The 24,233-nt window shown below is 40.3% G+C and overlaps 1 protein-coding gene across 3 annotated transcripts in view; it reads left to right on the top strand.

The window, feature by feature from the left end:
- Positions 1-24,233, top strand: part of NBEAL1 (neurobeachin like 1) — a 177,723-nt gene that overhangs the window by 71,641 nt on the left and 81,849 nt on the right. For 2 of the 3 annotated variants that reach the window (XM_073646438.1, XM_073646437.1), the window contains exons 11-19: positions 357-443; positions 6,215-6,298; positions 7,088-7,186; positions 10,795-11,375; positions 15,336-15,468; positions 15,629-15,757; positions 15,926-16,226; positions 16,830-16,915; positions 17,493-17,582. In XM_073646438.1, the coding sequence (XP_073502539.1) occupies positions 357-443; positions 6,215-6,298; positions 7,088-7,186; positions 10,795-11,375; positions 15,336-15,468; positions 15,629-15,757; positions 15,926-16,226; positions 16,830-16,915; positions 17,493-17,582 (1,590 nt within the window). The remainder of the gene's footprint in view (positions 1-356; positions 444-6,214; positions 6,299-7,087; positions 7,187-10,794; positions 11,376-15,335; positions 15,469-15,628; positions 15,758-15,925; positions 16,227-16,829; positions 16,916-17,492; positions 17,583-24,233) is intronic. The other variant, XM_073646439.1, reaches the window with a different exon arrangement.

Genomic DNA, 24,233 nt, shown 5'->3' with positions numbered 1-24,233 from the left:
GGTCCATCTCCAGTACTTGTCTTTGCCACTATCGGAGATAGCCAAGCCCTGTACTCGGCTCTCTGCCGTCAGTCTATAGACAGTGACTGGAGCAGCAGTGCACATCACCAGCCTGAAGTTGGTAAAGTGTGAGAATACCAAGAAATATTTTGTTACTTTGATATGTGTAGCTTGTCATGGACATGTGTACTATATATACTCCTGTGAAAGATCCGTGTCCTGAAAGCATTACTATGACTCTGTGCATTGCCCCGCTGGTAACATGCATGTCCTCATAGAGACCGAGCCCTCGCTCTCTTTGGCTGCTGCTAACCTATAATCCACCTTTCTGCAATGTTCTTGTCTCCATCCTGCAGCTCTTGTTAAGCGCTAACACTAGAGGGGCAGACAAGAGTGAAAAAGACCTTGCCAACAAATTACTGACAGAAATGAATGAAAATCAGGTACACGTAGCTGGCAACACTGTAAGATGGTCTGAAAGTGCCCAAAATAACATGGCCACAGCCTTACTTCCACCTAGCCTATTAATTTTATCCAAATCACACTTGTCTGTTAATATTGATGATACGTGATGAGGGGTTGTTCCATCTGGACCCCTCAGCAGATCGCTGTTTTTCAGATATCCCTTAACATGGGCAATCTGCTGCAATGGCACGTGTTTCTTCTGCATGGCTTCTGCAGGGGAAATGTATTACATGCTGCCTATTCATTTGGTTTAGTGACCATGTAATAGGTAATAGCGTCAAGTCCATCAGATTTGCTACTGCAAACTATGTTCTATAGACAAATAGGAAACTCCTTCCATATCATCCTTGTGTGCTAATGAGCCTTATGTACAGAAGTTGCTTTCCTTATGGGACATCTTCTTTAAAATGGATTTTCCCACAAACAAAGTTAATTTTAATCTACATTTTACTCAATGGTTGTTTGAATAATAGCTTCCAAAATGTTCCTGTGCTGAGATAATCTTATACATGTGCCCCTGCTGTGTACTGTGTAATGGCTGTGCCTGACCATAGAGGAACATGGTCCGATCATACCACATCTCCTGGGCAGGGAGGAAGCAAGAGAGTATACAGACATTACAGCACAGGATCACAGCTGATACTTTCTGTGAGGCAAAACATTGCTTAAAAACAGGCATGAAATATTTTACTTCAAAGAAAGAATCAGCTGTGACCCCATGCTGTAATATCTGTATCCTCTCCCCTGCCCACGAGCTGTGGTATGATCAGACCATGTTCCTGTACGGTCAGACACAGCCATTACACAGGACACAGCAGGGGCACATTTAGAAGATTATCTCGGCACAGAGACATTTCTTTTTAACACGTCCAATTGTGGAACCTATTTTTATTCCAAGATCTATTAATTAAAATGTACTTTGTTCCTGAGAAAATCCAACTAAAGCACCACTCCATTTTTTTTTTATTGCAGTGCTGGAGTGGTGCAACTAATCTAAGTTCCGTGCTCCTCGTCTTACACTTACCAGCTGCCGTCTTCAGCTGTTACCGGTGCCGCTCCAGTCGATCTCCAGCAGTTTGTGCCCTGCTGGATCTCTCTAGTGTTTGCTCGGCGATCTGGAAGTCCTGTCTCAATGTAAGTCTGTGAGAGCCAGAACCAGGCCACAACAAGGCTCTCATAGACTTAAGTTCTGGTCAGTCAGAGGTTGCAGTCACAGCATGCCGGAGTGGCGCAAGGAAGACAGCAGTAAATAGAAGACTAGGCTCAGGGAACTTAGACTAGTAGCACCAGTCCAGTGCTGAAATAAAAAAACAAATCGATGGAGTGGTGCTTTACACAGGACCTGTTAACAGGTTAAGAGGTCAGTTTTTGGACTTATTTTATTATTGCTGTTCTTCAAGTATTTTTTTTTTTAAAACCCATTTAACCCAGAATAATATGGACCATTTTATTTAGTGCTACTTTTTATGTTTTTTACCAAGAGGTGTTGCAGCCTAAATATATGCCCCCAGGGAATCCTGTGAGCCAAGTTCCCTTGGTAAAGACCAAATAAATTTGCACTATATTAAAAAAGCACATGTCTCTGGAGCTATATGATGGATTTTAAAGAAAGAAAACAAAAAACAATGATCAGCGGAGCAGCAAGAATAAACTAAGAGCAAAAGGTGGCCACTTTTGACCTGGGGAGAGAGTTCCTTGTTAAATACTATTGAGGAACAGACACGGCGAATGTCCTTTTATTACATGATGGTAAATGTGCTGTCTGTGGTATTCATAGTGTAATGTTTGTTCTAGTGTTTTTCTTTGTTTTTTGTTTTTTTACTTTCATCTCAAATTTAAAATGAGATACCAAAATGTAGAAATCGGCAGCAATATAATTAAATTGATGTTTCAATCTCTCATTAACGGGTTATTGAAAGTTATTCCATCCCCAATCTGAAATGCCCCTCCATTCGTTGTCTATGGGACTGCTGGAGATAGGCGAGTACCGAGAACAACAATTTATGACCTACGTGTCCTGTTCGTGTTTTACAAGCCAATAGTTTATGGTATGGAGCCCTTTTAAGCTGAGTAGCAGTAACATGGTGGCCTGGTTATTCTGCACTAGACCATAGAAATGACGATAATCTACTTTCATTGGAAACCTAGTATCTTCAATCTTAGCTGTTTCGGTGGACTGGTGTTCTGGGCTCCTATATATGTTGTATGTCAGTACATGCTTCTGTGTGTATGTTCACTGATTCTTTGTAGTATTCCGATAGGTTAATATTGAAAATCAACATTCACAAACTTTTCCTTTGTCACTAGGGTAATGTTATGTGTTTGTTTTATCAATCAGTTCTAACTTTATTTTGCCATTTTCTTATTGTCTATCTGTTTTGTGCTCATTTCTTCTCTGCCTCCGAGATTCAGGCTGACAATATGCCCACCCACATGCAAGTTACTGGACTGACAGTGATTTTGATGCCAAAAATCTGTCCTACTATGTCCTTGTATTCCGAATGAGCAAGTGTCCTTGTATTCCATATGAGCGACTGTCCACCATGCTGTCCTCACGTTAAATATCTTTTAATAAAAAGATACATTATCTTGGTTGTAGCTTTTTTGGCCTTGGTTTAGCAAAGCAACGTCATAGTGTGCTCTACGTGTTCTGGGAATTGAAGAACATCTTACTAAAGGTTGCATGGAGTTAAAAATAAATAAATAAAAAGAAAAATCCAAGTTCTCAACACTTTTCCCTTTTAAGCAAATGCAAACAGTGCTGTTTATTAGATGCCAAGACACATCCTGCAAACATTACTTGTTAATATGGGAGATTATAAAAGACGCAGCTTCTGTATGACCGTGCTGTGGTGTATATGTCAGAAGCATACATTGTGCAAGGAGTATACAATGGTGTGAAAAAGTATTTGCCCCCTTCCTGGTTTCTTATTCTTTTGCATGTTTGTCACACTTAAATGTTTCAGATCACAAAACTAATTTAAATATTAGACAAAGACAACAAAAACAAAAAATGCAGTTTTTAAATGGAGGTCTTTATTAAGGGAGAGAAAGAAATCCAAACCTACAGGGCCCTGTGTGAAAGTGTGCCCCCTAAACCTAATAACTGATTGGGCCACCCTTAGCAGCAACAACTGCAATCAGGCGTTTGCAATAACTGGAAGGAGTCTTTTACAACGCTCTGGAGGAATTTTGGCTCACTCATCTTTGCAAAATTGTTGTAATTCAGCCAAATTGGAGGGTTTCCAAGCATGAAGCTCCTTTTTAGGGTCAAGCCACAGCATCTCAATCATATTAAGGTCAGGACTTTGACTAGGCCACTGCAAAGTCTTAATTTTGTTTTTCTTAAGCCATTCACAGGTAGACTTGCTGGTGTGTTTTGGATCATTGTTCTGCTGCATAAGCCAAGTGCGCTTCAGCTTGAGGTCACGAACGGATGGCCAGACATTCTCCTTTAGGATTTTTTGGTAGACAGCAGAATTCATGGTTCCATTTACCACAGAAAGTCTTCCAGGTCCTAAAGCAGCAAAACAGCCCCAGACTATCACACTACCACCACCATATTTTACTATTGGTAGGATGTTCCTTTTTTGAAATGCTGTGTTACTTCTACGCCAGATGTAATGGGACATATACCTTCCAAAAAGTTCAACTTTTGTCTCGTATTCTCCCAAACGTTTTGGCGATCATTAAGATGTTTTCTGGAAAAACTGAGACAAGCCTTTATGATCTTTTTGCTCAGCACTGGTTTTTGTCTTGGAACTCTGCCATGCATGTCATTTTTGCTCAGTCTCTTTTCTTATGGTGGAGTCATGAGCACTGACCTTAACTGAGGAGAGTTTAGGGCTGCAGTTCTTTGGATGATGTTTTGTGGTCTTTAGTCACCTCTTGGATGAGTCGTCGCTGCACTCTTGGGGTTATTTTGGTCAGCTGGCCACTCCTGGGAAGGTTTACCACTATTCCATGTTATCACCATTTGTGGATAATTGCTCTCACGGTGGTTCGCTGGAGTCCCTAAGCTTTAGAAATTAATGTATAACCTTTTCCAGACTGTTTATTATTTGTTCCTGAATTTCTTTGGATTGCAGCATGATGTCTAGTTTCTGAGAATCTTTTGGTTTACTTCACTTTGTCCGGCAGGTCCTATTTAAGTGATTTCTTGATTGAGAACAGGTGTGGCAGTAATCAGGCCTGTGTGTGGCTAGAGAAATTGAACTCCGCTTCCCAAACATATGATAAAATACAGTTAATTTATGTTTTAAGGGGGGAAAGGGTATGGGTTTGGGGGGAGGCTATCACTTTTCCACACAGGGCCCTGGAGGTTTGGATTTCTTTTTCCCTTAATAATAAAGACCTTAATTTAAAAACTGAATTTTGTGTTTACTTGTGTTATCTTAGTCTAATATTTAAATTTCTTTTGTGATCTGAAACATTTAAGTGTGACAAACATGCAAAAGAATAAGAAATCAGGAAGGGGGCAAACACTTTTTCACACCACTGTACTTAAACCTGATGTGTATGTATGAAAAAAGGCTCTAACGAACTATGGGATCCATGAGTACAACTATCCTGGAATCAGTATCATATATCTCAGATTCCCATGCCTGTATGATTAATAAGGGGATTCAAAGAATTTGTAAAAGTGGGCTTTTCAAAAATATATTGCTCCTAATCATTGCATAAGCTTACCTGCTAAACATCAGTAAGTGAGCCTCAGTAATTGGGCCCCAGAATAAGGTAATGAAAAATGCTTTAGAAAAAGACTTCTTTTAGGTTAAGGTCAGACGGATCATTTTTAATTGATTGGTAAACAATGATTTTACGCTGCTCTGTAGCGATCGAAGCGCGTTTTTTTTATGGTTGGTATTAACTTCAAATTTTTGCAAAGTATGCAGATTTTTTCAGTTTTTTTAATGGATTAAATAAGATTGAACGTTGTTATATATACTGGAAGCTGGATCCTTTACCTTTCTTGGACATATCTACCTAAAATACCATGCAGTGGCATGGTGTCCGGGCTTCTTCATTGACTGGATTCATTTTGGAAAGGGTGAGCTGGATCACGTTGTTTATTAGGATTTTTCATGAGCAGCACCCGGACACATTGTATGGGACTAATTACTAATCTGTTTTTTCTTTTTATTCAACTGATGATCGGCATAAAAATGGTGTATACATGCCCTGCTCTGGTTTGTTTTGTGGACATAACTAGTCCATTTAAGTTACTCGGTACAGAGAAAAGACCGAATGCCATTACAGTCCGATTGCTCAAAGACTCACGGAAAATCGCCATCTGATTTTTTTTATTTTTTTTGGAATATGCAAGAAAAATTGATAAAACGCGAAAAAAACGAACACACTGAACGTAAACACAAATGAATTCGGTCCATCACGGGGATGAAATTTTTTATTTTTTTTTTTTCTGCAGATTCAAAACAGACTTGCATGTGTGAATAAGGTGTTTGCCACCAGTACAGGCAATTCAAATGCACGTCTAACCGCTTTATAGTTAGTTATGCTGTGTGTTCATTCTCCCCAGCTATGAATGTGAGCTCCTTTCATTTTAGTCTTTCCTGTCTTTGCTTTTCAGGGTCTTAGTAGTGCTGGTGGTGGGATTGTATTAGAATTGAAGTCCTATAAAACGCTAATGTTTTATTTTTTATGTAACTGCAGCCAGAAAGGCCCTAATGTGTCCAAAACCAAGAAAGTCACATTCTGTTCAGTTACTTCTATATTTCTACCATTTTAGGTTTTTCAAGAGCAGTTAGACTCCTTGGTCGTCTCTGCAATTAAAGCTCTCACAGCTGTGAAACATAAATCTCCTGGCGCAAAGGTAAAATATGATACAGGATCCAAATCTCTGCCAGACCTGTTTTCAATTTGTGAGGGAGACTACGTTTTGTCTGTTGTAAAATCAGTGATGCGGTGTTTCCCGCTATAGTCAGTAGGCTATATTAATCTCTCCCCCTAATGATCAGTATTATACAGGGACTGTCAGAAGGTTTTGTCTATGGAATCTGAGAGCAGCATGATGTAGGGGCTGAGAGCCTGATTCCAGCGATGTCATTTACTGGACTGCTTGGTGCAGTTTTGAAAAAAATCCCTGTCTTCTCTCCTGTGGATAAAGCGGTGGTCAGAATGCTGAGCTCTGTAAAACCCCACCCACACCACTGATTGGCAGCTTGCTGACAATGTACACAAGAAGCTGCCAATCAATGGTGGGGACGGAGCTGCACAGATTAGCTGGACTGCCTGGCAGTCGACACAGTCCTAATGATAATCTCCTGCTGATAAAACACTGATTATATTAAACTACAGCAAGCTGCTGAGCAAGTGACACATCCCACAAATCGGGGTCTCTGCCCGTACATCATACTGCTCTTAGATTAAATAGCAAAAACTTGCTGATAGTCCCTTTAAACAAACTCTGATCTTTGCCCTTTTGTTTTGCTGTTTGGTGGAGAACCCTGAGGTGACCACCACATCTTACCTGTTGTAAGGATTGGGTTTCTTACTATCCTGCAACAGTTGTGACTACTCGGTTATAATTTTGTTACAAATATGGTGACTAATTATATGTAAAGTATATAATGTGTATACAATTTATTTTCAATCTATTTAGGAAGTATTCAAAGAAAGAATTGGCTATACTATTTTGCTTGAGGTGTTGAAATCTCTAGGCCAACCATCACGGATGTTACTTGAAGAACTTCTTAACATGGTAAAGTTCAATGCGCTTGCAATTCTAATTCGCGTTTCTTTTTATTAGGCAACTACTTTTTCTGATCTATAAGGTTGGAGGTGAGCACCTTACGGTTATCTCTGGTCCACCTATTTGCTCATAGTTATTCTATGTCATTATTGTCCCTGTGATTTTTAGATATTCTCATGAATTTTCAATTCACTTAATATATAGTCATTAACTATAAATTTTAATTTCTTATCTTACTATAGAAAATAGAAGCAAGCTGTTTATTTCCCTTGCGATTGCGTAGAGGCGAAGCTTCCTTTTCTTCAATCTGTTTTATGCAGATACATTCGATTACTATGTACATTGAGTTCTACAACTTTGCAATGTTCTTTAAACCTAATTAATCAAAGAGTTTGTAACAGAAAACTGACACAAAAATGTTGCATAATTTTTGCGCAGCACGTAGTTTCACAAACATTTTGGGACATTTGGTGTTTTTATACCAGTTCCGCCAACTTTTTTAAAAGTGTGAGGAGCTTAGCATGATGCCCTATGGACTAGTGCAGCCTGACAAGTTCATTATAATTTATGCCACAATCACGGAATCACGCTGTTAGATTGGTTCAAATGCTGCCGAGCAGTGATTAAGCTGCGTCAAAGAGGGGAAGGAATACACACCCTCAGAAAAAATTCTTGTGAAACACCCTGTTGGACCACAAGCATATTTGGTGCCAAAGAAAGAAAAAACAACAGCGTCAGGTTCAGGGGAGCACGTGCATTTTGGCAAGCTAACAAGATAATTATTTTTTTGACATGTGACAGGTCCTCTTTAAGGGGGCTGACTGCTGCCACAGAGAAGTAGGCTGATTCAGCTGCTGAAATGAGCAGTCAATGACATATCAGGACAATGACTGCTATTGGGAGGTGGGTGTTAGAAATAAAAGTATATCATTAAGATTTGTATATTTATAATAGGAACACAACAGTGTGTATAGATATGTATTTATAATGTGTGCGTGCGTGAGATAGAGATATAGATATACAGTGGGGAAAAAAAGTATTTAGTCAGCCACAAATTGTACAAGTTCTCCCACTTAAAAAGATGAGAGAGGCCTGTAATTGACATCATAGGTAGACCCCAACTATGAGAGACAAAATGAGAAAACAAATCCTGAAAATCACATTGTCTGATTTGGGAAGAATTTTTTTTGTCTGCAACCTCAAACAGTCACACTTCAAACTCCACTATGGTGAAGACCAAAGAGCTGCCGAAGGACACCAGAAACAAAATGTGTAGCCCCGCAGGCTGGGAAGACTGAATCTGCAATAGGCAAGCAGCTTGGTGTGAAGAAATTAACTGTGGGAGCAATAATTAGAAAATGGCAGACATACAAGACCACTGATAATCTCCCTCGATCTGGGGCTCCACACAAGATCTCACCCCGTGGGGTCAAAATTGTAAAGATGTGCGGTTGTGGGTTGTAAGTGATCACCTAGGCAGGTTAACGATGCAACAATATTTTATTAATCACATCGATGGTAATGCAGCAATTCCAAGTAAATGGCCAAAATACAGTTCTTTCAGTCCTTAAGTTCTCAACCTGGGATCTGTAGTTCCACTGCCTTTGTATCAGGTGATACTCACTGTCTCCCAACTTTTGGTTGGCCCACAGATTTCGTATCTCCAGCCAGTATAGTCTGTAGCCACAGTCCATGATCCTCCAGATGACGGATAAAACAATAGAAGCACAGATATCCAGTAGCAGCAGTCCTAGAATAAAGTTGATATCCAACGACATATCCACAACTGTAGTACGTTTATCCAGCCCAGTTGATAACTGATCTCCAACACTCCATAAGCCATCCATCCATCTGCTCCACGTCCACAGCCATAGGTCCTATATCTCCAGTGTCCTTCAATCAACTCCTCCACATCCCTGGGGTCAGCCCCCTCCCAGCACAGAAGTGATCACCCTCCCCCTCAAGCATTCACTGTTCGCTAAACAATGAAGAATATTCTAGAAGCCTTCATCTGAGACTGCATGTAAGACCCCTAGTGATGATGGCTCCACTGTGTCTCAATCCAAACTCACCTAATGAGACCATTGGCTGTTGAAGCAATGGACTCCTGAGGTACAGATTAGTGGAATGCTGGGCATTTTACAAGTGAATCTAGTGCACATACTGACAAGTTAGCAGAACTATATAAAACATGACAAGTAAATCACTAATAAAACACAATAATAATATTAACAAAAATGGTGGTCCGTTGCTGGAAAAGTATCATAGTCATTAGAAAATGGGCAGCTCCTCACAAAAATGATCTCAAGAACGGTGAGCAAAAATCCCAGAACCACACAGGTGGGACCTAGTGAATGACCTTGCTTGTTTATAATTGACCAAATACTAATTTTCCACCAAAATTTGAAAAAAAATTTCTTTCCAAATCAGACAATGTGATTTTCAGGATTTGTTTTCTCATTTTGTCTCTCATAGTTGAGGTCTACCTATGATGTCAATTACAGGCCTCTCTCATCTTTTTAAGTGGGAGAACTTAGAATGCCAAGAGTGTGCAAAGCAGTCATCAAAGCAAAAGGTGGCTACTTTGAAAAACCTAGAATATAAGACATATTTTCAGTTGCTTCACACTTTTTTGTTAAGTATATAATTCCACATGTGTTAATTCATAGTTTTGATGCCTTCAGTGTGAATGTACAATTTTCATAGTCATGAAAATACAGAAAAATCTTTAAATGAGAAGGTGTCCAATCTTTTGGTCTGTACTGTGTATGTATGTATGCATGTATGTATATGTGTATAAAATATATATATATATATACACACACAAACACATTTGGGGATGTTCACTATTTAATTATGTTCACAATTTATAATCTTAAAAAGTGTAATGTACTGAACCATTATGTTAAATTACAGAGGTATTCTCAACTTGTGTGTTTAGCAGCACACAGTTTTCCAGTCTTTCGTTTCCTGTTTTTTGGCAGGGGCGGTCATTCGTCCTTGTGTGACATTTCTGTTTAGCGGCAAAACCTTAGCATTTGCAGAACTTGTGCTTGCTGAGCTCTATAATTTTGCTGTAACAAATTCAGCAATAAGGTTTGTTCTGAAGTATACTCTCACTATTTTCAGAAATAGATAATAGTGCATTTGTACAAGCACATGGCTCAGGAAAGTGAGAGCCGTGATTAGGAGAACTGCTCTGGAAGCTGCTGATGGTAGGGGATGGTGATACTGATAGATTTATTACAGCAGCTTGTCAGGAGCTGAGGGGGAGGGGATGTGAGCAGATAACTGCTATATACAAATCAATGGTCTGGAGAGAAGTGGCTGGGATTCTAGGTGTTAACCTGTTTCTTGGAATGTACCAACTGCACATAAAGCTTTGATTGTCGAGCTCCTTGGAAACATGCTGCAGGTGAATAACAGCAGATAGGAAAAGCAAGTTAATTGCACACTTGCTTATTTTTATCCTCTCTAACTAAAGCAATTTAATAATATGAGACTACCCTTTACCTTCCACACTTTGTTAATAAAATGAAGCATGACATGAATTTTTCTAATAATTCACCTGTTAGCTTCTTGCTCCTGTTTTCTCACTGCATTCTTCTTACTTTCAGGCTGTTGAGGGCGAGCATGCTGCAGTTGGGATTTATGGCATCAGCAATGTCCAACCCCTGCTGCTGCTTATACAGTGGTTGCCAGAAATAGTGTCCCATGATCTGCAGATCTTCATCTCTGACTGGCTGAAGCGAATCTGCTGCATAAACAAGCAAAGCCGGACGATGTGTGTGAACGCGAGCATGGTCATCCGAATAATAGATACTCTGAATTCTCATTATTCTCTACATAGAGTCTGTGCAGAAAACTTGATAAGTCTATTGGGCTCTTTAGGGAGTCAGTCAATGGGCTCTGAGGAACTATTTCATCTTATTGGACTCCTTCGGATGGATGAACCCAAAAAGAGCCATCCCTATGTTGTTCCAGTGACCAGAGCTATGCTTACCATTGCCCGTAAGCAGGGCTTGGAGAGTTCCTTGCAGTACTTTAACCTCTCCCACAGCTCGTCAGGAATTTCTTTGCCTACAATTCAGAAATGGCCCGGCTCAGCGTTCTCTTTTTATGCCTGGTTTTGTCTAGACCAAGATCAATCCACCTTTAGCCTTTCAAGTAGTGGCACAAAAAGAAAACAATTATATAGGTAATGATTTATTCATTATTTTAGTAATTGTAACACGTGTTTAGTTGCTGAATATATAATGAAACCACAACAAAAACTTTATTTACCTTTTTACAAGACCTTTTTTTATACAGTATGCTATGGTTTTGGATCACCAGCATTAGGAAAACTCTGTTAACGTGCATTTACGGTCATTTCTGGATGAACGTGTCCATAAAGAGATCTTTCAATGAATTTTTTAATTCAAACTGGGTAACTCAACCAGTTGCTGCGGCTCCACTGATTCTGGAACATTTTTAGTTTTTTTTAGCTCCCCTCCTTTCCAAAGTTGTGCTTCGTAGTAATAAAGATCTCCCTTAAACCAACTGAGGGTTTCTCCAGAACCTCTCTGCGAGTGTTTGCTTTTTGTCTTTAATGACAGAAGTTCTAGGGTGTGTACCCCGTTGGTTGAAGGGAGACTTTGTATCTTTATTATCAGGGGCATAATTTTATAACGGAGGGGCACAGAAAAATAAAGAAACTTTTCAGAATCAGTGGAAAAGTGTCAATTAGAGAGCAGTGCAATTTAAATAAAAAAAATAGTAAAAGTTAAAGGCTATGGACAACTTTGACCTGGAATAAATTATTTTTATATACGTTACTTATGTCTCTTTCAAACCTATGTAACCTTATGTGTATCTTACTATGTAAAGTTAACAAGTCCTTCAAGTTCAACCTTTCTCCCCCAGTTATAAATTCTCTATCACTAAATGTATTGCTCTCAATGCATTTTGTTGTGAGGAAAGCATCCAGCACCTTTATAAATGCTTATATAGTGTGCCGTTACTACCTCTAGTGGTAGGGCATGCTACAGTCTGACTGCTCTAACTGTGAAGAACCCTTTCCTGTTTAGCTGACAGAATCTTCTTTCCTCCACACATGATAGATACCTCCTGGTCCTTGGGAAGGTCTTTGGAAGGAGTAAACCGTGTGCCAGTGCTTTTGTATTGACCACATGAGTATTTATACATACAGTGGGGAAAATAAGTATTTGATACACTGCCAATTTTGCAAGTTTTCCCACCTACAAAGAATGGAGGTCTGTAATTTATATCGTATGCACGCTTCAACTGTGAGTGATAGAATCTAAAAAAAAATCTAGAAAATCACATTGTATGATTTTTACATAACTTATTTGCATTTTATTGCATGAAATAAGTATTTGGTACAATAAATAAGAGAACTTAATGTTTGGTACCGAAACCTTTGTTTGCAATTACAGAGGTCAGATGTTTTTTGTAGTTTTTGACCAAGTTTGCACACACCGCAGCAGGGATTTTGGCCCACTCCTCCATACAGATCTTCTCCAGATCCTTCAGGTTTTGGTGCTGTCGCTGAGCAACATTGAGTTTCAGCTCCCTCCAAAGATTTTCTATTGGGTTCAGGTCTTGAAGATTGGCTAGGCCACTCCAGGACCTTGAAATGCTTCTTAAGGAGCCACTCCTTAGTTTCCCTGGCTGTGTTTTGGGTTATTGTCATGCTGGAGGACCCAGCCACGACTCATCTTCACTGCTCTTGCTGAGGGAAGGCGGTTGTTGGCCAAAATCTTGCGATACATGACCTCATCCTTCCTCCCTTCAATATAGTTCAGTCGTCCTGTCCCCTTTGTAGAAAAACACCTCCAAAGCATGATGTTTCCCCCACCATGCTTCACGGTTTGGATGGTGTTTTTGGGGTTGTACTCATCCTTTTTCTTCCTCCAAACATGGCGAGTTTAGTTGATACCAAAACGTTCTATTTTGTTCTCACCTGACCTCATGACCTTCTCCCATGCCTCCTCTGGATCATCCAGATGGTCATTGGTGAACTTCAAACGGGCCTGGACATGTACTAGCGTGAGCATTGGGACCTTGCGTGCCCTACAGGATTTTAATCCATGACGGCGTAGTGTGTTACAAATGGTAATGTTTGAGATTGTGGTCCCAGCTCTCTTTAGGTCATTGACCAAGTCCTCCTGTGTAGTTGTGTAGTGCTGATTCGATTCCTGACCTTTCTCAGAATCATCCTACCCCACGAGGCGAGATCATGCATGGATCCCCATGTTGTGCCAAAAGTTGTTGCCTTCTCACCAAGCTGCTTGCCTATTGTCCTGTAGCCCATACCAGCCTTGTGCCGGTCTACAATTTTGTCCCTGGTGTCCTTAAACAGCTCTTTGGTCTTGGCCCTAGTTCTGAGGTTGGAGTGTGATTGAGTGAGTGGACACGTATATTTTATACCGGTAACAAGTTCAAACATAAGCAATTAATACAGGTAATGAGTGCAGAGTAGGAGGGCTTCTTAAAGAAAAACTAACAGGTCTGTGAGAGCCAGAATTCTTGCTGGTTGGTAGGTGATCAAATACTTATTTCATGCAATAAAATGCAATTTAATTATTTAAAAATCATACAATGTGATTTTTTTGTTTTTTAGTTTTAGATTCTGTCTCTCATAGTTGAAGTGTATCTACGATAAAAATTACAGACCTCTCCATTTATTAACTGAACAAGCCCAACTTCTCCTCCAATCTCTCATTATAGGAGAGTCCTTACATTCCATGTAATAATCTATTTGCCATTATTGAACAAACTCTAATTTCCGAATATCTTGTGTAAAAGCTAGATCCCATATTCTAGATGTGGCCTCATAAGTGATTTATAGAGCGGTAATAATACATTGGGATCACTGGATTTTATCTTTTTACATCCTAAAAATACATCCTAAAATCTTATTTGCCTTTGCAGCTGCTGCTTGATATTGAGTACTGCTGCTCAGCTTACTTGTAACCAGAATAACCAAGCCTTTCTCCTGTTCTGTAGTCCGATATATTTCCATTTAATGTTTATGCATCAATAGGATTTCTTAGACCTAGCTGCATTACTCTATATTTACCAACATTAAACCTCATCTGCTGTGTGTTCATCCATGCAGATATTTTCTCTATAATTTTGTAATATACCGTCAAGCTCATCTTTTGTTAACCTACATAGCTTTGTGTCTCTCAATCCCATCCACAAAGTCATTAATAAAGATAAAAAGAATTGGACCTAATACTGATCCTTGTGGTCCACACTACTCCCAGTACAGAACCTTGTGGTCCCCACTGCTGACTTTATTCCGTTTATAGAGTGTACCATTTACAATGACTCTCTTCTGTCCCTTAGCCAGTTTTTTTACCCATGTGCACAGTCTCCCCTAGTCCAAGTGTCTGTTGTGTACTACAGTATCAAATACCTTTGCAAAGTTCAGATTTATCACATTATCTACATTACCAACATCCAGACATGCACTTGCTTTAATTTCAGTCTTCATAGCTTCAGTCATTCATTCATTCATTCATTCATTCACAGGACCCCTCACCCTCCAGATATGAAGTTTGGAGCCTATTCCAAGCTTCAAATTTTTCTTTAGTTGGAGTGTCTGCGTCCCTCCCAGAAATATAAGCCTAGATGTGAGCTGTGTTTGTTCAAGGTGCTGCTCTCCTCATTAACTAATATATCATTATCCTACACTCACTTCCTCTTCACGTGCCTTCTTCCTTTTCTATAGCCTGTTTTCTCTGCCCTCCCCGGGACTGTACATACTTTCTCCCCTCTCCACACTGTGGTGTTTGTAAATCCTCATCCTCCCTTCTGCTGTTTCTAGCATTGAAAGAAGGGAGAAGGGAGAAGGTCGCCTTAGAAAGCAGGAGTTTGTAACATTTTGCAGATAACTCACCTTGAAAGAGTTACAACATTTTTATTGGACTGTTCAGAAATTTACCTAACTTTGCATTTATAAAGCTAATGAGCAATACAAAAAGTCTGTACAAATGTCTACATAGCCTTTTATAGTGTGGTCTATATAATCTCATGATTTTCAGGGAAATATATTGGGACCAAATGCTTTGATTGCTCTTGACTAAAAGCTTTCAGAACTTAATGTACAGTTGTTCTTTACATCATGTTTTGGTTTCTTTGGTTTTAGCTTTTTTACAAACAGCGGCACAGGATTTGAAGCCTTTCTCTCCCCCTCTGGTTTCCTGGTCGTGGCAGTGTGCACCAAGAAAGAGTACACCACTGTTAAGTTGCCAGATCACTGCTTCTGTGATTCATTGTGGGTAAGCAGCACTTATTATATTGTCCCTTAGATTATGGGAATCTGACCTCTGACTGCATCAGTGGGCTGAAAATATTGCTCACAGAGCGTAGTGTTTTACTGGTGCCCGACTTGTGTTATTTGTCAGAAACATTTAACTAACTTGTGATTTACTCCGACAGCACAGTATAGCCATTGTCCATGTACCTGCTAAAAGGTCGTTGGGATTTTTTGGACAAAGCAATGTCTACATTTATGTCAATGGACAGCTGAAAATCACTTCTCCCCTAAAGTTTCCCGCTATGGGTGAAGTAAGTGTAGAAATATATTGCTTCATAATTCATGTTTTTGTATAGTAGTCTGCTCTGATCTTTGTTGCAGGCCTGATTTATATTAAGGGAAAGTATGTAGGGTGCACACAGTTCTCAGATCATCAATGCCGTTCTCAAAATGTGACAATTTTTTTTGTTACATTTCAGCCTTTTACTTCTTGCTGCATTGGATCTGCTGGGCAAAAGACCAATACACCACCCCCATCGCAGATAGCAGATCCTCCTGTCTCTCCTCCAAGTAATACCAGTAGGTCATCACTGGGCGGCATGCTGTCTTCACCATCAAGAAGTGGGTTACAAGGAAAGACAGAATCTGTCAAATTAATTTCAGCTGGGACTCAAGATAGCGAATGGGGGTCTCCAACATCGCTCGAAGGTCAACTTGGATCGGTTCTTATATTCCATGATGCATTGCAAGCAAATCAGATTAAGATTTTGTACTTGGCTGGTAAGTGAGTGGTGGTTATATTAAAGAGGACCTGTTAGTTGCTCAAAACAATTGCGTTAAATACCTTGTGAAAATTGCTGAGTTTCCCCGATTCTGCAATTTTTTTCTATTTTGCGCTGCGTCACTCCATCGCAGAGATATTCGCATGTTTGTTATGGAGCACAGTATGTGAAATCTCCACATATAGTACAACTGGGCGAGTCTTGTCTGGGAGTGAGCGCTTTCACCACTTCCTCCCAGACACAGCCAATCCAAGCTTTCCTGCTGATCTAGCAGCCACACATGCTGCTGAGCTGTGATTGACAGCATCTGGGAGGGAGGGGTGAAAGCGCTCACCCCCAGAGAAGACTGTGAAGAAATGCATAATTGCAAAGCAGAGATTTCACATAGTACGCTCCAGAAGAACAAATGTGACTACCTCTGCAATGGTGTGACACAGCACAAAACTGAAAAAAAGGCAGAATCAGGGGAGCTCAGGGATTTTTGCGAGATATTTTATTCCATTTCCTTTTGTTAACAAGTGACAGGTCCTCTTTAAATGTAGTGTAATTATTGGCATTTACATTGTACAGCTACATTTATGTATCTGTATACTGTTGTCAGGTCCAAACAGCTTGAACCCCTGGAAATCGCAGGATACTGAACTAACAGACTTGCCCAGCAAACTGCTTGTTTATTATACACCAAAGGTTAGTAAGAAGCATTTACTGCCATTTTCCTTCTATAGTTTATTCATTTAGTCTTTCCTCCTGTGCAGGGTATCATGGTTGAATGAATCCAAGTAGAATGGAACTTTTGTCACTAGTGTATCTTACACCATTTAGAAGGATACAATTTAGAAATACAACTTAAAACTTATTTATAATGATGGCATGACTTTGATAGAAGTGAGACATTGGCTATGTTGGCACTGAATGGGAGCTCTGTGAACCGCCTCTTGCCTGACAGCATCCACAGCTCCACTTTTTGATAAGCCGGTCTGGCACAAAGTTATCATTGTGGAGTGACCCACATGTGACATCACGCCCGGCTGGCTGATCAATAAAAGAGCCGGAGGTGCCATCAGGTATCAAGTTTAAAAATAAATTCACCTGACAAATGAGCTTTTTGCTCCCTCATCGGGAGATTGGCAGCTTGTTAACACTACAAGATTAGTAATGTTATAGAACTATATTTAATATGAGTATTTTTCTTTTTGCAGTCTACTTTGTTATAATATCACTATAGTTAAATATTTCCATTGAAGAATTTTATCTCTTTGTTTAGGCTTGTGGAAATCATATCTGCCTTGATTTATCACCCAACTTATATCATGGACGATTGACTGGGAACAAAGTTGTTAACTGGGACATCAAGGTATTTTAATAGAAAAGTGTAGCGTTTGGCTGCGCTCAAAATATCAGTTTGTTACTTTATTACCTAGTGCTTTGTATCCAGTGTAGTAATATTCCTCAGCCTCTCATGCTTCGAATTGAGCCGCTTCCTGCAATTTATATCTTTTATTATATGTAAGGAAATTAAGAAGGATGGTTACAGGGAAAGTTACTTATCTGCGGCTATTCTACCCAAGGACAGCTAAAGAATAAGAGCTCATGCACACATTAGAATGACTAAACGTGTAATTTTTAGACAGTGTAAACTTAGACTGGACAGTCTTGAGATGGGCCAAATATATCACTGACTTATGCTGTTTGGTAGTTTGAGTGCATCTTTAGTCTGTTTTGCTAGGTTTACACCATTCGTAAGCTAGTTTACTTCGCAGTAAAAATAAAATATCACATCTTTCCCTCCTTGAATCCTGAGTCAAGCGATCACATTTAGAACAAGAACATAAGTATTTGTTATTCTCTTCTAAAAAATCCTGTAAGACCTTACTAAAACCAGTACCCATTCCCGCTGTGACCAGCTCCCGATCAGATTATTAGTTCTCATGGTACGTAAGCTTTGTCTCCTCTAAAGACTGATTTTTTTTTTTCTCCAGATGGAGGTAATGCCCCCTCGTTTTTGAGGTGGTTTTGCATGAAACATCTTTTGACCATTCTTTCTGTTTGGGACATTTATGTACTTGTATAAATTGTTCATAGTCCCCATTAAATGTCTTAAAAGATGATATAAATGTAATTCTTTTAAAACTTTCTAATATCTAGGATCCTCCATACTCCTTATCAGTTTTCTGTCTCTTCATTGTATCTTTTCTTTAATTTTCAATCAGATCTATTTTTATTAAAGGGACTCTGTCAGCACAGAATGACTGTTCAAACCAAGCACAGGCGCTTGGTGCTTCATGGCGGAGCCAGTCATTTATTTACATCTTCCTACCTGCTTGGTTTCCATCTGTCTCCACCCTTTTCAGGCTCTCTGAAGCCAGAGCTGTCAATCAAAGAAGAGGGGCTGGAAATCAGGGGAAAACCAGCAGGTGGAAAGGTGTATGTAAATGATTGACCCCGCCGTGAAGCACCAAAAGACATTTAGTTTTAGTTAAGTTTATTAAAGGGGTTGTCCAGTACTTTTAAAAATATGCCAATGTGTTTTAATGATAAATAGAAGCTTCTTTCTAATTACCTGCTGTTCTCTTTCTGCCTGTGAGCGGCGCCATCACTGGCCGCTCACAGGCAGTACGTGACCCCCGGCTGCAGCCGGATCTGACATCCGCTGACGTCATGACAAGTCCAGGCTGCAGCCGAGGGTCCCTCTTACGCGTTCCACCGGAGGCTACTGGGTTGTGGGCGGGGTTATCCCCGCGCGTCACACCCTTCATCCACCACGCACTCTCCCTGTCCCCATTCATTGGGAAAGCGTGCAGTGGATGCTGGGTGTGACACGGGGAATAACCACCGATAGCGCCGCTCACAGGCAGAAACAGCACCAGGAGGTAATTAGAAAGAAGCTTCTATTTATCATTAAAACACATTGGCATATTTTTAAAAGTACTGGACAACCCTTTCAACCCTTCAGATGCTTCACAGGAACTGAAGCAACGTGGAAGAAAAAAAATTAACATTTAACTTTTTTTCACAATTTTTTTTTTTACTTTAGACCTTTTTTTTTTTTTTTTTTTTTTCACAAGGGTAACAAGAGAAAATGGACCATAAAATTTGTTGTGCAATTTCTTATGAACATACCGATAGCCCATATGTGGGGGAAAACCACTGTTTGGGCGCACGGCAGGGCTCGGAAGGGAAGGAGTGGCGTTTGACTTTTTGAACGCAAAATTGGCTAAAATAGAGAGCGGACACCATGTCTCGTTTGGAGAGCCCCTAATGTGCCTAAACAGTGGAAACCCCCCCACAAGTGACCCCATTTTGTAAACTACACCCCTAAAAGGATTTTATCCAGGGGTATATTGAGCATTTTGAACCCACAGGTACACCACAGAATTTCATAACATTAGGTCGTCATATTGAAAAAGTTAATTTTTTTCACAAATCTTTCTTTAGCCCCAAATTTCGCACTTTTGCCAGAAGAGATTTACAGAAACTATTATTGAGGACTTTTGATCACTGTGAAAGGGTCTATCACAGTAATCAAAAGCCATCAGCCATTGAGAAAAATCCCTACTGTTGCTGGGAGGCTGATTTTGTGCTCTTATTTAGTCTGTGATCTAAAAGTACACCCATATCCTTCTCTACAAGTGACTCTCTTAAGGCCCCGTCACACTTAGCGACGCTGCAACGATCCCGACAACGATACGACCTGTCAGTGATCGTTGCTGCGTCGCTATGTGGTCGCTGGTGAGCTGTCAAACAGGCAGGCTCACCAACGATCAGGGGAGCAGCGACAGCGAGAATCTTTCCACGATGTCCTGCTCCTGGTTACGAGCCCGCTGAAGCAGGAGCAGGCTGGTAACTATGGTAAACATCGGGTTACTAGGGGCACACGCGCACCTAGTAACCCGTTGTTTATCATGGTTACCACTCTGCTACGGTGAGCGGGAGGTTACCGCTCACTTTAGCAGGCTCGTAACCATGATAAACAACGGGTTACTAGGTGCGCGTGTGCCTCTAGTAACCCGATGTTTATCATGGTTACCAGCCTGATCGCTGCTCCCACTGGTCACACACAGCGATGTGTGCTGACCAGCGGGAGAGCAACGACCAAAAAATGGTCCAGGACATTCTGCAGCGATAAGCGACCTCACAGCAGGGGCCTGATCGCTGCAAAGTGTCACACATAGCGACATCGCTGGTGAGGTCGCTGTTGCGTCACCAAAACCGTGACACAGCAGCGATCTCGCTATGTGAGATGGGGGCTTAAGTTGTACTCACAGCAGGACATCAGATGTCTGCATATTATCGATGCCTAGGTGCATAGCTGTACACTTATCCACATTGACGCTCATTTGGCAAGTGTACACGTTAGATTGTAACTGACTGAATTTCATGTGCAGAAAAAAAAGCAGCATGGTCCATTCTTTGTGAGTTTTTGGCGTGTGTTTTTCCTATTCAATGCATTGGAAAAAAACACTGCGGATTTTCCACAGCGTTTTTGCTGCCAAAAGGTGCAGAAAGGCTGCAGAAATTTTCCTGAACATGCGCACATAGCCTTACAGTTACAACTGGTGTTTGGGTGAGGGGGGAGAAAACTAGTCAATTTCTCAGGTCCCCCACTCTCTTAAGGGCTGCCAGCGTTTCTATTTTGAGGTTAAAACTGCTTAAGAACCTTTTGGTGACATCACGATCATGTAACCATGATGTTACCAAAGTCCTTTAACTGCAGGAGTATAGAGGAATTAAGAGGAGACAGGCTGGTATGCAGGGCCAATTTTAGGGTAAACGAGGGGGACAAACTGGACAACTTTTCAGTCTTGAGGAACTGAAGAGGAGATAAGCTGTATGTACCGTGTGTGTATGTATGTACAGTATAGACCAAAAGTTTGGACACACCTTCTCATTTAAAGATTTTTCTGTATTTTCAGGACTATGAAAATTGTACATTCACACTGAAGGCATCAAACTTAACACATGTGGAATTATATACTTAACAAAAAAGTGTGAAACAACTGAAAATATGTCTTATATTCTAGGTTCTTCAAAGTAGCCACCTTTTGCTTTGATGACTGCTTTGCACACTCTTGGCATTCTCTTGATGAGCTTCAAGAGGTAGTCACCGGAAATGGTTTTCCAACAATCTTGAAGGAGTTCCCAGAGATGCTTAGCACTTGTTGGCCCTTTTGCCTTCACTGTGTCTTCCAGCTCACCCCAAACCATCTCGATTGGGTTCAGGTCTGGTGACTGTGGAGGCCAGGTCATCTGGCGTAGCACCCCATCACTCTCCTTCTTGGTCAAATAGCCCTTACACAGCCTGGAGGTGTGTTTGGGGTCATTGTCCTGTTGAAAAATAAATGATGGTCCAACTAAACGCAAACCGGATGGAATAGCATGCCGCTGCAAGATGCTGTGGAAGCCATGCTGGGTCAGTATGCCTTCAATTTTGAATAAATCCCCAACAGTGTCACCAGCAAAGCACCCCCACACCATCACACCTCCTCCTCCATGCTTCACGGTGGGAACCAGGCATGTAGAGTCCATCCGTTAACCTTTTCTGCTTCGCACAAAGATAAGGTGGTTGGAACCGAAGATCTCAAATTTGGACTCATCAGACCAAAGCACAGATTTCCACTGGTCTAATGTCCACTCCTTGTGTTCTTTAGCCCAAACAAGTCTCTTCTGCTTGTTGCCTGTCCTTAGCAGTGGTTTCCTAGCAGCTATTTTACCATGAAGGCCTGCTGCACAAAGTCTCCTCTTAACAGTTGTTGTAGAGATGTGTCTGCTGCTAGAACTCTGTGTGGCATTGACCTGGTCTCTAATCTGAGCTGCTGTTAACCTGCGATTTCTGAGGCTGGTGACTCGGATAAACTTATCCTCAGAAGCAGAGGTGACTCTTGGTCTTCCTTTCCTTTGGCGGTCCTCATGTGAGCCAATTTCTTTGTAGCGCTTGATGGTTTTTGCAACTGCACTTGGGGACACTTTCAAAGTTTTCCCAATTTTTCACACTGACTGGCCTTCATTTCTTAAAGTAATGATGGCCACTCGTTTTTCTTTACTTAGCTGCTTTTTTCTTGCCATAATACAAATTCTAACAGTCTATTCAGTAGGACTACCAGCTGTGTATCCACCAGACTTCTGCACAACACAACTGATGGTCCCAACCCCATTTATAAGGCAAGAAATCCCACTTATTAAACCTGACAGGGCACACCTGTGAAGAGAAAACCATTTCCGGTGACTACCTCTTGAAGCTCATTAAGAGAATGCCAAGAGTGTGCAAAGCAGTCATCAAAGCAAAAGGTGGCTACTTTGAAGAACCTAGAATATAAGACATATTTTCAGTTGTTTCACCCTTTTTAGTTAAGTATATAATTCCACATGTGTTAATTCATAGTTTTGATGCCTTCAGTGTGAATGTACAATTTTCATAGTCATGAAAATACAGAAAAATCTTTCAATGAGAAGGTGTGTCCAAACTTTTGGTCTGTACTGTGTGTGTGTGTGTGTGTGTGTGTGTGTGTGTGTGTGTATAGATAGATAGATAGATAGATAGATAGATAGATAGATAGATAGATAGATAGATAGATATAGATATATATACACACATATATATATAGATAGATAGAGATATACACACGTGTGTGTGTATGTATATATATATAGTGTGTGTATGTATGTGTAATAAATATATATATATGTATATGTGTTGAACAAAATAAAAATCAACATTTATTCAAATCCAATAACTTCAAGTACTTAAGTGGATTGTTGTTCTTGGGGGAAAAAAAAAGATCCCCTGAAGATAAGCCCCCATGCATCTTTCTGAGTAGAAAATAACACGAGGCCCTGTCTTATTTTCGGAGAAACACAGTGCATAGCATGGTATCATCTGCAAAATTAGAAACCTCACTATTAATCCCATCTTCTATATATCATTAATAAATTGATTGAATAATTGAAAAACTGCAATGAGCATTGAGTACATCACTTATAACTGGAGACCATTCAGATACATAAAATGCTATGAAAAATGTGGTAACCTCAGCCATATCAGAGTGGGCCTTGTTAAATGTCAAACACTGCTTTTCTACATCTGTATGTCTTGGCGAACTTAAATAAATGCAATTTCCTAATATGCAAGTAAAAACCTTAAGGCTGTGTGCCCACGATGCGTTTTTCAAGCGTTTACGCTGCGGATGGTACCTGGGTGTGGAGGAGAGGAGACTCTCATCCAGACCCAGGTACCATAGAACCTGTAAAAGAAAGAATTTAAAATAAAAAATAAAGTTTATACTTCCTATGTCCTCCTGGTGTTTTGTCCATGCCGTCCGGTCTCTTGCAATGCTCGCGCTGTTGTGAAGGACCTGCCATGACGTCACTGAGTCATGTGTACCGCAGGTCCTTCACACCACCGCGAGCAGTGCAAGATACAGGACGCAGCATAGATGACACCGGAAGGTGAGTATAATCTTTTTTTTTTTTTCATTATTTTTTACCATTCTTATTCTTTTTTTTTTTTTTTTTTAACTATTACTTGGTCACACATTATAAATCCATGCCGGTTGCATGGATTTATATTGTGTGACCAACTTGTCAAACACTTTTCCAAGTGATGCTCAAAATTGCTTGGAAAACTGCTTGAAAAAACGCACGCGAAAACGCATTTAAATCTGCATGCGTTTTTTTCTGCCAGAGAGGCAGAAACGTTCTGCATCACATCTGCTACGTGGGCACATAGCCTAAACTGTGGCAAAGTAAATGCTGATACTGCAATAGTGTTGATCAATACATTGAATAATGAGTAATATAGGAGTTCCTATGTTAATATCGGCCCAGCAGCTCTTTATAAAAAGAATACTGAATTCATATCAATAGATTGCAGAAATACTGGCACTTTTTCACAATGTGCTCACTCTCAGCAATTTTCTAAGTTGGAACCTACTGTAATAATTACAAATAGCCTGTAGTTAGATAGGAATGGCAACCGCAGAGACTTGTTAGGAAATTGCTGTAAACTTCA

The sequence above is a fragment of the Phyllobates terribilis genome, unplaced genomic scaffold, assembly GCF_046119375.1.
Source record: "Phyllobates terribilis strain yellow unplaced genomic scaffold, ASM4611937v1 Scaffold_9__5_contigs__length_417890890, whole genome shotgun sequence".
Taxonomy (NCBI): Eukaryota; Metazoa; Chordata; class Amphibia; order Anura; family Dendrobatidae; genus Phyllobates; species Phyllobates terribilis.
This window is presented reverse-complemented; position numbering and strand designations above follow the sequence as displayed.